This window comes from Panulirus ornatus, chromosome 35 (genome assembly GCF_036320965.1).
Source record: "Panulirus ornatus isolate Po-2019 chromosome 35, ASM3632096v1, whole genome shotgun sequence".
NCBI lineage: Eukaryota > Metazoa > Arthropoda > Malacostraca > Decapoda > Palinuridae > Panulirus > Panulirus ornatus.
In genome coordinates, this window is record NC_092258.1 from 16,668,416 (window position 1) to 16,684,890 (window position 16,475).

A 16,475-nucleotide genomic window follows, 5' to 3' on the forward strand; every position below is an offset into this window, starting at 1 on the left:
CTTTACCCTTGATGACGGACTTTTGTTTGTGAAGTGAAATCCAGGCCGGTGAAGGGTAGATAGAAATGAAAGCAGATCAAGGAAATGATTAACACATTGTTTATACACCGGCAAAAAAAAAAGAGGGCTGATGAAGAGAAGCAAGTATTTTGAACATGTCAAGAGAACTGATATAAGGAATCGAGTCCAAGTGATGGGTGATTTGAATAAGATAGTAAGTATGATTCGGGAATATCATTTATCCCGTGTTGCAAGTAGAAATGGTGGATAGCTTGCTAAGTTTTGTGCTTAATGAGGAATTTAGGAATGGTGTTGAATTTCATAAGAAATGGGGTGATCATATTCTTGACTGATTATCTAGGATTTCAGATTTTATGGCTAATGGTAAGATGTCAGAGGATTGGCGGAATGTCTCTAATAATACCGTTGTATAAAAGAATGAGGGACAAAAGTAAATGTTCAAGAGCAACTGGTAAATAGTAAGGGAAAGTGTTGATTGAAAGGTTGATATCGTGCACAGAGCTTCATACTGGGGAGGAACAATATGGCTTTAAGAGTGGTAAGAAATGTGTGGCTCAGGTATTTGCTCAAAGCAAAATAATGCGTAAGAAATACGTATAGAAATAGAAGTACTTGCATGTGGCGTTTATGGATCTGGAGAAATTGTATGATAGGGTTGATGGAGGTCTTTTCCGGAAAATGTCATGAATGTATAGTGTAGGAGGAAAGCTCCTTGAAGCAGTTAATAATTTTCATAAAGAGAGTAAGGCATATGTACCAGTAGGTAGAGAAAAGAATGAGAGACTCCAGGTAAAGGTGAGTCTTCGGTAGAGGTTTAATTTGCTTATGGATGGGGTAGTGTGGGAGGTGAATGCCATAGTTTGGCACTGAGGAAAATTTTCTGTCGTACATATATGTATTCTACTGTAGCTTCTCATCTCTCCCTCAGTTTGGGATTCAGGCAGGTTTGGATTGCTGTAAATGAACCAGGTTAATTGTAGCTTATGTTCTCTCCAACAGTCTAACACCGAGAGAGAGAAAGACAACAGATGCTGTACATAAACCGTCTGAATTGTGATTTATGTTCTCTTCCAGTGTCTGGAAGCCTGGATGGTGTTATACGTATACCAGCTGTACTTTAAGTTTATTTCTTCTCCTACAGTCTGGCGCCGATGGACAGTGGGTGCTGTATAGGAACCTGTTGTACTGGGGTCAGGGAATGGAGCGTATCAACACCTGGTATCGCCGAAGGTTCACCAGCCAGTTGGACCTCTTTGTCGATAAACTGTCAGACCTGCGGGGAGCCGTGGTTAAGGTTGGTTGACTATAGTTAAGGAAAGTTTGAATTCTGGGAAGCTGTTTTACTGTGTGAATCTGTGTGGTGTCACGCACCACGGTAGATAAACCATGGTAGCACTTACTGGAGTGATCTGAACCCAGTGGTTAGTGAGAACTAACATGGAATAACAGATATTACTGTATTACTGACTATCATGAGAGTACAAATTATCCTTGTCAAACGTTTCCGTAAATCTGCAGAGCGTATGTATCGCTGGTGCTCTCATCCCCAGGTATCGACCTTCATGTATGAACCGGTCATCTTCCTTCGCCGAGCAGAAAATGGGACGGTAGTGTCCCGCTATGGCATAGATATCGAGGTTGTCACTGCCATCGCTCGTGTTCTGAACATCACACTCGAGTTCAAGGAAACTCCAAAAGGTAACGCATAGTTTTCAGTGTTTTTATGATCATCAACAACACTCCAATTCAATATTACTCAATAAAGGTGCAAATTTATATATCCTCGAATTGCAGTATCCCCTGTTATGCACTGTGTATGTCAGTATGGTATAGTGATGATATAATTGCACATTGCTTCCAGACTACTTAGAGCAAAGCCAGACATCTCTTATGAGCGTGGGTCCCTTTGGTAGAAACTTTGTGTTCTAAGGGTAGAAGATATGAAAATGATCATAGTCGTAATTCAACACTTAACCATTCTCTATGTCTTAGAATTTTAAGTATAGCTATTAAAGAGGGTACCACATTGTTTTGTGGCTTCAGAAGTAGCACAGGGTGTGTGAACTAGATGCTTGCTATCAAAAATTTTCTGAGTCCTCGGGAAAGCGTATGTTGGGGTTAATAGAAATGCCTTGTGGAAGATGAAACAAATACATGGCAAATGGCAAAACCGTTTAGATTTATGTATATTAGAACATTACATGTTCTGATACATAGACATTACCGAGATATCCCAAAAATGGTTTGCAGCGCCCTCGAGATTAGGGAGTGGGCGGCTTGTCTCACCCTTGTCGAATCCCTTTCCCACCTTTCCTCCCAGACCTGAACTACGTCATAAGCTTACACCTTTGGCTGATATTAGAGTTCTATCCCTACTTCCTTACGATGTGGATTGTACATTTAGTGATTCTGATTGTGCACTTTTAATTTTTCATCTGATGATGACTGATGCACTGGCGAAACGTCGTGTGTAATCCTGCATTTACTGAAATACGATATCCTCTGTCTGTTGAAAGCGGAGTTTCCAGGGTAGATTATTTACCAATCAATATCTTAATACTTCAGGAGAGACTTGGGGTGAGAAGCTGGAAAATGGATCGTGGTTTGGACTGATGGGACAACTACAAAGGAACGAGGTTGAAATAGGACTTGCCAACCTGTTTGTGTCCAGTCACTGGTTGGAGGTGTTGGACTTAACTGCACCTTACGCACATGAGGTAACGTTATTCAGATTTCATTTCTTTTTTCTGTACAGTTTCAATAAGACTCTCAATTATTCAATCACTCGCACGAGTACCAACCAATCTAGTACAGGAAAATAGTGGCAAATGTTCTTTTGTCCCTCTCAAAAAAGTTAATATAGTGTTTTAAGGGAGGCTTTTAGTTTGTTATGGATTAGAAATAATGGTAAATGCTCTTTTGTCTATCTTAATAAGAACTCTTAATATAGTCTATTAAATGAAGGATTTTGAGGAATGTGAAGAGATTCTCCCCCGTTGCATTAGCTACGGCTCAATGGAGGAAGAAATTAACAATGGATGCAGTCACTCCATGAAAAGTATTTGGTAGTAGATATCAGCTATGTTGAATTACGTTTGATTTCAGTTCTCAGAAATCTTCAAAAGGACTGGATCAGTGACTGAAAACGATTACCTCGGGAAAGATATGAGAGATGAACAAAGTGCATTGAGAAAGAAATGTAGTTATTAAGGAAAGATATCAAATTCAAAACAAATGTTGAAAATGCAGTCATAAGAGATACATCTGAAGTTCTTTATGTATGTACGTGGAAGAAGTGTACAGTAGAGCTGGAGGCGGCGATGGGTTTCAACCTGTGCCAGAGTGACTGGAAGAATACCTGACTTAAGCCGAAGGTTAGGGTTCGATAAGAGGACAGTATGTTTGTGGTTGGTTGATACTTCTACAGATGAGCTCATAGGGAGCAAGATGATAACACAAGTTGTTCATTTCGTTTTAAGGAAGTCATTCAGTTGAAAAATACCGAGTTTAGTTGGCAATACAAGAGAGGAATGACAGTACCTTTGAAAAAAGAAATAAGAGGTTTGTCAGAGGACAAAATTGCTACTGAGTGCCAACAGTTCCAAAGGTATTTTATTTTTTTTCCTTAAGGCTAGGAAGCGTTTTTGTTTGTTACTGGGTTTGATATTTCAAGGTACACGTGGGAAATTGTATCATGAAAGGAACTGACACCTGATCCTGAACTAATATCTGATTTGCTACCCACAGCCAAGTGTATAAATCCCGACCAAAATCTTTACCAGTTATGAAATATCTCGCAACACATATGAGCAACCCTCCCCCCCCCCTAAAAAAAAAAGAAAAGATACAATCTCTCAACTCAGCGACAAAAATACTACGAAGTATAAAAGATCTAGAACAGCCTGTCAGCAAAATAAAAGAGGGCAATCCAGCAGGGTACAACTCTCCACAACTCCTCTGGACATCATCAGTCAATACTTGTACTCGATCACAGATAACGTGCTTCATGACCCGCGTGGAACCTCCGTTGCCTCACTGGCAAGCCCTGGCCTACCCCTTCCACAAATGGACCTGGTTGGCAGTCCTTGTTGGTCTCATTGTTTCGGGACCTCTTCTTTACCTCCTGGCCTGGTGCAGCAGTCGATGGTGAGGCAGTTTCTAATTCTGAGGTCAATGTATCTTAAATTGCTTACACCATACATGTCTTGTTAATCGTTGGCACATTCGACTTGAACTCGTTTTTCACTTTTTTCTGTGTGTGTGTGTCTTTGTGTGTGTGTGTGTGTGTGTGTGTGTGTGTGTGTGTGTGTGTGTGTGTGTGTGTGTGTGTGTGTGTGTGTGTGTGTGTGTGTGTGTGTGTGTGTGTGTCTATGACAAAGTTTTAACTTCCTTTGTGTTTGGTTTCTACTGATTCATTGGAAGTGGCTCACATTTTCATTTTGAGTATGTTTAGTTTATTGTTCATGTGTCTTCATTTTCATATTGGTTTTGTGCACATGCCCTCACGTTAACTTGTTTCATTTTTCTTTTCTTCTTGCAGTATCTAGAAATGCTCTGTTCATTTTATCTACACTTTCAAACTGTGTAAGCTTAATGTATCATCTCATGTCATTTATATGTTCTCCTTTATTCCTTCTTTTCAGTTCACACCCATTAGTTCCTCTCTACCATCCATAGTACAGAGTGAGGTCTCAAATGGTGACTACATCATCATTGATACCGTCTTCTACAAAGCTCCTGTATACACGTCTGCAATCGGAAAAGAGAAAAATGCATTCATGAGCATAGTGGAAGATATTCTAAATGACGCACACGCGAAAAATATTGGAACTACATAACATAGTAAAGATGACTGTCCAAGACTGCTGTTCCTCTACGCTATCAAATTTCTTACCCTTTTCTCTATCATCGCACCTCCGCAAGGGTGATGCTTGTTTGTCTGCTGTAACACAAATACTCCCATTGCTCGCCTCGTGGCTTAGATCACTCTGGGGATAGAGTAGAAAGAATACAACCCATGTATTTCCTGCGTACCGTTGAAGGCGACTAAGACGCAATCTATACCCTCCAAGGTACCCTCCAAAGAAGATATGTTGGGATAGTTTTATTACTTCAAGTTTTATTTGAATGATTGATGAATAGTGAAAGATATATTGGATTTTTAAACAGAATACTTCCACAGCTGTACCCAAATGGAGACGGAGTTTTACAACATAAACCTCACTGTCAGATCTCAATTAAAAAAAAAGGACAGTTTTTGCGGAAGCAACGAAATAAATGTTCTCATATGGAGTATTTATTAGCAACTATAAAAACAGACTCAGGAAACAAGATGAGTACCCGCTATCAAGGTGTATGGTTCCATAATGAACAAATCCAGAAAAAATATTCTTCATAAATTGATCCTATGCTAAACTGGGTAAAGATGCTCTTAAAAGCAAGGTTAGGCACATGTTATCTGGCTGTTTTGTATAGGGAAGTATGACATGCCGTAAACTTGAATTATACAAGAAAAATTTCCAGAGAATCTCTTTTGTTCGAATTAATTTATACAGCATTCTATGCAAAACGATGTGTTCTTTTTACGTTCTTTGTCTCAGACACAACATTCGATTGGGGGATGAAATATATACAAAACCTAGAGTAACGTCGTCGGAACGCTTGTAATTACAACCAGTATGCGCTAGATTCTATAACGATGCTCCCAATGGTTAAGAGGAAAATAAATGTGCAGACATGCTGAGAGGACACACATAATCATCATGAAATACTCAAGAACGAGGAGAAATTTCACTTCAATCCTTTCCACTTCATAATGGATTTCTGTAAAACTTGTTTTGCCTACTTTTTTATAAAGGAATAATATTATTCATTAGGAACGTTTGTGTTTTACTTTGTTTTATACTAAAACTTCCTGAGAATTCTATCAAAGAAGAACCAACGACTAATAAAAATCTGTTTTTTGGAACAGCGGTGGCGAGATAAGAAGCCTGCAGTCCCTCGGCTTCAGCTGTTATTATGCCTTCGGCCTGCATTTCTGTGAAGCCCATATTGACTTACCTCGCAAGACTAGCACACAGATCTTCGTCACGTTCCTCTGGCTGTATACCATGATACTGACTATAGTTTACTCCACTAACCTTATGTCTTTTTTGTTAGTGAAAAAACAGCCAGCTATGATCGAGACCTTCAAGGATCTGTACGAATCTCGCCTCGAAGTGTCATCACTTGGAGTCATGTTCAGAGATGGATTAGCCTTTGCAAGTGATCCTTACTTGAAGGTTAGTGATGGAAAAATTATATATATATATATATATATATATATATATATATATATATATATATATATATATATATATATATATATATATATATATATATATGAGTGTTTAGTGCTTGTAATGTTATTTCGGTTTGTATGTGTTTTGTCAACGTTGCATTTGCTTGAAGTAGAAGGGACCTGAGTAGATATGATTAAAGTATGAGACGGGTGAGCATTTTATTTCTGTTTGGATGTTGGTGGTTAGTTATAATGTTTGGGTCTAGTTCTGTTGCATATAATTGAATGCTGATTATGCTATGGTAGGACTGTATTAGGATTATCTTTGTTTCAATGGGGTGATGAGTGTTGTGTGCTTGCTAGAAAACCAATGATTGTTCTGAGTACATTATTTTCTTTCGATTGTGGCTTTTTAATATTTCTTTTTTTTATGATATTTATATCTGTTCTGTAACTAACAGTTGACTCGTGATGAAGTTATGGAAGTTTCGGATTTTTTATCTTCTTGTCCAAAATATTCCTCTCAAAAGATTAATTATTCTTTTCTTATCCTAGTTTATTCGTTATTTGCTCTTTTATATCTTGTTAATGCTGCATATCTCGAAGGTCCTTTACTTCATGCCATCTTTGATTAAACCATCGTATCTTCTTTCTTACCATTCACTCTGTATATGAGGCTAGAGGTACCCATGTTCCTACTCTTTCGTTATAAATGTCACAGAACCTTTCAACACAAAGCCCCAGTCCCTGGCAACTGAATTCCAATTTCCAATCTATGTCATGTATTGCTTCACCTCTGCTTCTTTAATACCCTCATTTACCATATATCTAAAAGTGAGCATTACATGATCATTTTTTCCAGTTAGTGTATCATATATGATATTCGCAATATCCATGCTAGTATGTGTGAAGATAAGGTTTAGCAATGATGGTGTATCAGTCCCTCATATCCTAATGTATTTGCTGACATATTTGTATAGGAAACTTTCCTGTATAAATTTTCAGACATTGTGCCTCCATGACTCCCTGCACCGTGAGACTACAAATCCCTCAACCCGTTATCTTTATAAATGATATTCCCTCTTTATCAGTGTGTGTGTGTGTGTGTGTGTGTGTGTGTGTGTGTGTGTGTGTGTGTTTGTGTTTGTGTGTTGAATGCATATTTTTTGTTTATGCGTTTGTTTGTCTATATACGTAATAATGATAAAGATGATATCAGTGACGAATGAATCATTGAGAAAAATGCAGCTAGACATCTAAAGTAAAGAAAGTGTAACAATAACATCGTAGTCATAACAACAGATTATAGGAAAATAAAATAAATGGACCTAACGAATGATTGTCCCTGGCTCAGTTTCCCATCTTCACAGAGCCTGACAAAAGTCTTCAAATGGTACGGCGATCAGACAAAGATATTTCCGCTCCTTCTGCAGGGCAAAGCGGTTTACCTCGGGAACCGCAAAACTCTGGAATTTCTTCTCAAGAACAAATTTACCAGGCATGGTATCCCTCGTGTAAGGATCATGAAGGTAAACTATGACTCTTTCACTTAAATAACTGCTTGATGGAAGTACTAATGTACTCGTGGCATGTCAGAAAATTTGAAGGACTTTACGTTCATATCCACACTTAAACATAATTATGGGTTTGTTTTCATTTCCCTGGATGCGAAATATAACTATAGTTTCATTTCAGGACGATTACAATCGTTAGCTTGCTGCAAAAGTGACACTGGAGATAGGAGATAATTTTTCCGTTACCTTTTAAGATTTCTATCAAAACTTTGATAAGTTTAAGCGCACAAGGGATGACTACAACATAGACAAGGAACTGGGTATAGAATGCAGTGAGCGAAAGTGGGCTATGGATAGAGTTGTGCGCAGGAGGGTGGATATGCTGGAAATGAGATGTTTGAGGACAATGTGTGGTGTGAGGTGGTTTGATCGAGTAAGTAATGCAAGGGTAAGAGAGATGTGTGGAAATAAAAAGAGCGTGGTTGAGAGAGCAGAAGAGAGTGTTTTGAAATAGTTTGGGCACATGGAGAGAATGAGTGAGGAAAGATTGACCAAGATGATATATGTGTCGGAGATGGAGGGAACGAGGAGAAGTGGGAGACCAAATTGGAGGTGGAAAGATGGAGTGAAAAAGATTTTGAGTGATCGGGGCCTGAACATGCAGGAGGGTGAAAGGCGGCCAAGGAATAGAGTGAATTGGATCGATGTGGTATACCGGGGTTGACGTGCTGTCAGTGGATTGAATCAGGGCATGTGAAGCGTCTGGGGTAGACCATGGAAAGTTGTATGGGGCCTGAATGTGGAAAGGGAGCTGTGGTTTCGGGCATTATTGCATGACAGCTAGAGACTGAGTGTGAACGAATGGGGCCTTTGTTGTCTTTTCCTAGCGCTACCTCGCACACATGAGGGGGGAGGGGGATGGTATTCCATGTGTGGCGAGGTGGCGATGGGAATGAATAAAGGCAGACTGTGAATTGTGTGCATGGGTATATATGTATGTGTCTGTGTGTGTATATTTATGTGTACATTGAGATGTATAGGTATGTCTTTTTGCGTGTGTGGACGTGTATGTATATACATGTGTGTGAGGGTGGGTTGGGCCATTTCTTTCGTCTGTTTCCTTGCGCTACTTCGCAAATGCGGGAGACAGCGGCAAAGCAAAATAAATGAATAAATATATATATATATATATATATATATATATATATATATATATATATATATATATATATATATATATATATATATATTCCCTGGGGATAGGGGAGAAAGAATACTTCCCACGTATTCCCTGCGTGTCGTAGAAGGCGACTAAAAGGGAAGGAAGCGGGGGACTGGAAATCCTCCCCTCTCTTTTTTTTTTTTCAATTTTCCAAAAGAAGGAACAGAGAAGAGGGCCAGGTGAGGATATTCCCTCAAAGGCCCAATCCTCTGTTCTTAACGCTACGTCGCTATCGCGGGAAATGGCGAATAGTATGAGAAGAGAGAATATATATATATTCTTTTTTTTTTTTTTTGCTTTGTCGCTGTCTCCCGCGTTTGCGAGGTAGCGCAAGGAAACACGAAAGAAATGGCCCAACCCACGCCCATACACATGTATATACATACGTCCACACACGCAAATATACATACCTACACAGCTTTCCATGCTTTACCCCAGACGCTTCACATGCCTTGATTCAATCCACTGATAGCACGTCAACCCCGGTATACCACATCGCTCCAATTCACTCTATTCCTTGCCCTCCTTTCACCCTCCTGCATGTTCAGGCCCCGATCACTCAAAATCTTTTTCACTCCATCTTTCCACCTCCAATTTGGTCTCCCTCTTCTCCTCGTTCCCTCCACCTCCGACACATATATTCTCTTGGTCAATCTTTCCTCACTCATTCTCTCCATGTGCCCCAACCATTTCAAAACACCCTCTTCTGCTCTCTCAACCACGCTCTTTTTATTTCCACACATCTCTCTTACCCTTACGTTACTTACTCGATCAAACCACCTCACACCACACATTGTCCTCAAACATCTCATTTCCAGCACATCCATCCTCCTGCGCACAACTCTATCCATAGCCCACGCCTCGCAACCATACAACATTGTTGGAACCACTATTCCTTCAAACATACCCATTTTTGCTTTCCGAGATAATGTTCTCGACTTCCACACATTCTTCAAGGCTCCCAGAATTTTCGCCCCCTCCCCCACCCTATGATCCACTTCCGCTTCCATGGTTCCATCCGCTGCCAGATCCACTCCCAGATATCTAAAACACTTCACTTCCTCCAGTTTTTCTCCATTCAAACTCACCTCCCAATTGACTTGACCCTCAACCCTACTGTACCTAATAACCTTGCTCTTATTCACATTTACTCTTAACTTTCTTCTTTCACACACTTTACCAAACTCAGTCACCAGCTTCTGCAGTTTCTCACATGAATCAGCCACCAGCGCTATATCATCAGCGAACAACAACTGACTCACTTCCCAAGCTCTCTCATCCCCAACAGACTTCATACTTGCCCCTCTTTCCAAAACTCTTGCATTCACCTCCCTAACAACCCCATCCATAAACAAATTAAACAACCATGGAGACATCACACACCCCTGCCGCAAACCTACATTCACTGAGAACCAATCACTTTCCTCTCTTCCTACACGTACACATGCCTTACATCATCGATAAAAACTTTTCACTGCTTCTAACAACTTACCTCCCACACCATATATTCTTAATACCTTCCACAGAGCATCTCTATCAACTCTATCATATGTCATATATATATATATATATATATATATATATATATATATATATATATATATATATATATATATATATATATATATATATATATATATATATATATATATATTTCCCTGGGGATAGGGGAGAAAGAATACTTCCCACGTATTCCCTGCGTGTCGTAGAAGGCGACTAAAAGGGAAGGGAGCGGGGGGCTGGAAATCCTCCCCTCTCTTTTTTTTTTTTTTTTTTTTTTTTTAATTTTCCAAAAGAAGGAACAGAGAAGAGGGCCAGGTGAGGATATTCCCTCAAAGGCCCAGTCCTCTGTTCTTAATGCTACCTCGCTATCGCGGGAAATGGCGAATAGTATGAAAAAAAAAAAAAAAAAAAATATATATATATATATATATATATATATATATATATATATATATATATATATATATATATATATATATATATTGCACATGAATGCGCACTACCATATAACATACAAGCCTGCAACAGCCAGGATCGAACACGGGACCCTGAGTAGGAGGTGATCATAGCCGAGCAATATCGCTCCCGCCTCCTCAGCAGGGGTCCCGGGTTCGATCCTGGTTGTTGGAGGCTTGTATGTTATATGGCAGTGCGCGTTCATATGCACTATATACGCATACATCAATTTTAATTATCTATCATACTTTGTTGCTCTCTGCCGCGTTAGCGAGCTAGCGCAAGGAAACAGATGAAAGAATGGCCCAACCCACCCACATACACATGTATATACATAAACGTCCACACAAGCACATATACATACCTATACATTTCAACGTACAAATATATACATACATACAAAGACATATACATATACATAATTCGTACTTGCTGTCTTTATTCATTCCCATCGCCACCCCACCACACGTGAAAAGATAACCCCCTCCTTCCGCATGCACGAGAGATAGCACTAGGAAAAGACAACAAAGGCCACATTCTTTCACACTCAGTCTCTAGCTGTCATGTATATTGCACCGAAACCACAGCTCCCTTTCCACATCCAAGCCCAACAAAACTTCCCATAGTTTACCCAAGACGCTTCACACGCCCTGGTTCAGTCTATTGACAGCACGTCGACACCGGTATGCCGCATCGTTCCAATTCACTTTATTCCTTGCTCGCCTTTCACCCTCCTGCATGTTCAGGCCCTGATAGCTCAAAATCTTTTTCACTCCATCTTTCCACCTCCAATTTGGTCTCCCACTTCTGCTCGTTCCCTCCACCTCCGACACATATATCCTCTTTGTCAATCTTTCCTCACTCATTCGCTCCATGTTACCAAACCATTTCAAAACACCCTCTTCTGCTCTCTCAACCACACTCTTTTTATTACCACACATCTCTCTTACCCTTCCATTACTTTCTCGATCAAACCACCTCACACCACACATTGTCCTCAAACATCTCATTTCTAGCACATCCATCCTCCTGCGCACAACTCTATCCATAGCCCACGTCTCGCAACCATATAACATTGTTGGAACCACTATTCCCTCAAACATACCCATTCTTGCTTTCCAAGATAATATTCTCGCCTTCCACACATTTTTCAACGCTCCCAGAACTTTCGCCCCCTCCCCCACCCTGTGACTCACTTACGCTTCCCTGGTTCAATACGCTGCCAAATCCACTCCCAGATATCAAAAACATTTCACTTCCTCCAGTTTTTCTCCATTCAAACTTACCTCCCAATTGACTTGTCCCTCAACTCTACTGTACGTAATAACCTTGCTCTTATTCACATTTACTCTCAGCATTCTTTTTTTACACACTTTACCAAACTCAGTCACCAGCAGTTTCTCACCCAAATCAACCACCAGCGATGTATCATCAGCTGTATCATCCCAAGCTCTTTCATCAATAACAGACTGCATACTTGCCCCTCTTTCCAAAACTCTTGCACTCACCTCCCTAACAACCCCATCTATAAGGAAATTCAACAACCATGGAGACATCACGCACCAATGCCTCAAACCGACATTCACAGACCCAATCACTTTCCTCTCTTCCTACTCGTACGCATGCCTTACATCCTCGATAAAAACTTTTTACTGCTTCTACGAACTTGCCTCCCACACCATATATTCTTAATACTTTCCACAGAACGTCTCTATCAACTCTATCATATGCCCTCTTCAGATCTATAAATACTACATACAAATCCACTTCCTTTTCTAAGTATTTCTCACATACATTCTTCAAAGCAAACACCTAATCGACACATCCTCTACCACCTCTGAAACCACACTACTCTTCCCCAATCTGATGCTTTGTACATGCCTTCACCATCTCGATCAATACCCTTCCATATAATTTTCCAGGAATACTCAACAAACTTATACCTCTGTAATTTGAGCACTCAACTTTAACCCCTTTGCCTTTGTACAATGGCACTATGCATGCATTCCGCCAATCATCAGTCACCCCCTTTTTTGATAAGTCCACTGCAATACCATCCAAACCCACTACCTTGCCGGCTCCATCTTCTGCAAAGTTTTACTACCTCTTCTCTGTTTACCAAATCATTCTCCCTAACCCTCTCACTTCGCACGCCACCTCGACCAAAAAACCCTATATCTGCCACTCTATCATCTAACACATTCGACAAACCTTCAAAACACTCACTCCATCTTCTCATCATCACTACTTGTTACCACCTCTCCATTAGCCCCCTTCACCGATGTTCCAATTTGTTCTCTTATCTTAAGCACTTTATTTACCTCCTTCCAAAACATCTTTTTATTCTCCCTAAAATTCATTGATACTCTCTCAACCCAACTCTCATTAGCCATCTTTTTCACCTCTTGCACCTTTCTCTTGACCTCCTGCCTCTTTATTTTATGCATCGAGTTATTTGCACTATTTCCCTGCAAAAATCGTCCAAATGCCTCTCTCTTCTCTTTCCCTAATAATCTTACTTCTTCATCCCACCACTCACTACCCTATCTAATCTGCCCACCTCCCACGCTTCTCATGCCACAAGCATCTTTTTCGCAAGCCATCACTGCTTCTTCCCCCACTCCCCTTACGTCCCTTGCTCTCACCTTTTTCCATTCTGCATTCAGTCTCTCCTGGTATTTCCTCACACAAGTCTCCTTCCCAAGCTCACTTACTCTCACCACTCTCTTCACCCCAACATTCTCTCTTCTTTTCTGAAAACCCCTACAAATCTTCACCTTCGCCTCCACAAGATAATGATCAAACATCACTCCAGTTGCACCTCTCAGCACATTGACATCCAAAAGTCTCTCTTTCGCACGCCTATCAGTTAGCACGTAATCCAATAACGCTCTCTCCTACTTACATACGTATACTTTTGTATATCTCTTTTTCTAAACCAGGTATTCCCAATCACCAGTTCTTTTTCAGCACACTAATCTACAAGCTCTTCACCATTTCCAGTTACAACACTGAACACCCCATGCACACCAATCATTCCCTCAACTGCGGCATTACTCACCTTTGCATCCAAAGCACCTGTCACTATAACCCGGTCTCGTTTGTCAAAACTACTAACACACTCACTCACACTCACACATGTTTTGGACAATCACATGTTTACCAAATGGCGTCCTAGCTTCGTCTCTTCGATGCATAACAACTGACTGTTATATTCCTCTCTTGTGTCTCCCCTGATGATGTGATTATTACACGAAAGTGCACTTGGGAACTTTTCGTGTTTCATTTTCCCCGTGGACTCATAGGAATATCTTGATCACGCGCAAAATTGTGATCCTTTCCAATATATATATATATATATATATATATATATATATATATATATATATATATATATATATATATATATATATATATATATATTATTTATTTTACCTGATCGCCATTTCCCGCGTTAGCGAGGTAGCACCAGGGAGCAAACTAAGATGGCCCATCCAACCACATATATGACACAGATGCTGGAAAGGATCTCAATCTTGCTCGTGATCAAGCATATTCCTATGAGTTCACGGGGGAAAATGAGACACGATAAGTTCCCAAGTGCACTTTAGTGTAATAATCACATCATCAGGGGAGACTCAAGAGAGAAATACACAAGTCAGTTGATATACAACGAAGAGATGTACCTAGAACGTCATTTGGTAAACAAGTGATTGGCCAAGACAGACAACGCGCGTATCATAAACTTTTTATGTGAACAAGAAGGTGCATTGTTTGCAAATTTAGCAACAAAGCTATCCACTTTGTATAGACCTTCTCTAATATTAATGTTATAATTCTGTGTGTACTTGAAAATAGAAGATTCAGTGATATTTTTCGTGGCACTAGAGTTAAGAGTTGATAACTGAGATGGCATTACTCCAGTCAATAAAATGATCATAGATTTTAACGTGATTACACAAGGTATTTGATTCTCGTCCCGTTCTTATACTATATTTATGTTGCTTAAGTCTAACAGAAAGATCCTTACCAGTTTGCCCAACATAAAACTTATCACAATTTCTACATGGCACTTTATAGATGCATCCAGGAGAATTTTCTGGTGAGTTCCTGATAAAGATATTCTTTTTCGTATTATTGTTGCTGAAGGCAACATTTACATTAAAGGATTTAAGCAACATGGGAAGTAAAGTAAAATTATTATCAAAAGGGAGAACTAATCTATGTTCCTTAAGGCATTACTTATTTGCAGTCGAGAGTTACTTATGATGAGTTTGAGAAGATATATTCTATTTTCTAAGTTAAAGTACCCTAGATCTTTCATTGATAAATTCCTTAAGTTAGCAAAGAAATCGTTTTACAGAGTTGAGCCCAAACCTCCCATTGACACCAAGATTCTTTTAATCCTCCCTTTTAAGAACAATTTTACTTTACTTCCCATGTTGCTTAAATCCTTTAATGTAAATGTTGCCTTTAGCAACAATAATACTATAGATAATATCTTTATCAGAAACTCACCAGAAAATTCTCCTAGATGCATCTATAAAGTACTATGTAGAAATTGCGATAGGTTTGATGTTGGGCAGACTGGTAAGGTCTTTCAATTAGACTTAAGCAACATAAATATTGTATAAATAACGTTAAGAAATATGATCATTGTATTGACAGGAGTAATGCTAGTTATCAAATCTAAATCCAGTACCACGAGAAATATCGTTGAATCTTCTATTTTTTAATACACACAGAATTATAACCTCAATATTGGAGAAGGTCTATACAAAGTGGACAACTTTATCGTTCATAGACTTTGTAAACAATGCACCTTCTTGTCCATACAATAAGTTTATGATACGCTCGTAGTCTGTCTAGTAAGTAATAATAGGGTAAGAGAGATGTGTGGCAATAAAAAGAGTGTGGTTGAGAGAGTAGAAGAGGGTGTTTTGAAATGGTTTGGTAATAAAAAGAGTGTGGTTGAGAGAGCAGAACAGGGTGTTTTGAAATGGTTTGGTCACATGGAGAGAATGAGTGAGGAAAGATTGACAAAGAAGATATATGTATCAGTGGGGTAAGAAACGAGGAGTGCAAGACCACATTCGAGGTGGAAAGATGGAGTGAAAAAGATTTTGACTGATCGTGACCTTAACATCAGGAGGGTGAAAGGCGTGCAAGGAATAGAGTGAATTGGAACGATGTGGTATACCAGGGTCGACGTGCTGTCAATAGATTGAACCAGGGCATGTGAAGCGTCTGGGGTAAACCATGGAAAGTTCTGTGGGGCCTGGATGTGGAAAGGGAGCTGTGGTTTCGGTGCATTATTGCATGACAGCTAGAGACTGAGTTTAAACGAATGTGTCCTTTGTTATCTTTTCCCAGCGCTACCTCGCGCATTGAGGGAAAAGGGGGTTGTTATTCCATGTATGGCGAGGTGGCGATGGAAATAAATAAAGTATGAAGAAGAAATAAAGAAAGCATGAATTAT

General features: G+C 39.6%; 1 protein-coding gene across 1 annotated transcript in view; it reads left to right on the forward strand.

Annotated features, from left to right (window-relative positions):
• Positions 1 to 1,173: 1,173 nt before the first annotated feature.
• The window catches only part of LOC139760232 (ionotropic receptor 21a-like), a 61,356-nt gene continuing 46,054 nt past the window's right edge, over positions 1,174 to 16,475 (forward strand). The window contains exons 1-6 of the mRNA XM_071683160.1: positions 1,174 to 1,315; positions 1,572 to 1,719; positions 2,587 to 2,738; positions 4,016 to 4,167; positions 5,993 to 6,302; positions 7,672 to 7,830. Of these exons, the coding sequence (XP_071539261.1) occupies positions 1,220 to 1,315; positions 1,572 to 1,719; positions 2,587 to 2,738; positions 4,016 to 4,167; positions 5,993 to 6,302; positions 7,672 to 7,830 (1,017 nt within the window). The 5' untranslated portion in view covers positions 1,174 to 1,219. The remainder of the gene's footprint in view (positions 1,316 to 1,571; positions 1,720 to 2,586; positions 2,739 to 4,015; positions 4,168 to 5,992; positions 6,303 to 7,671; positions 7,831 to 16,475) is intronic.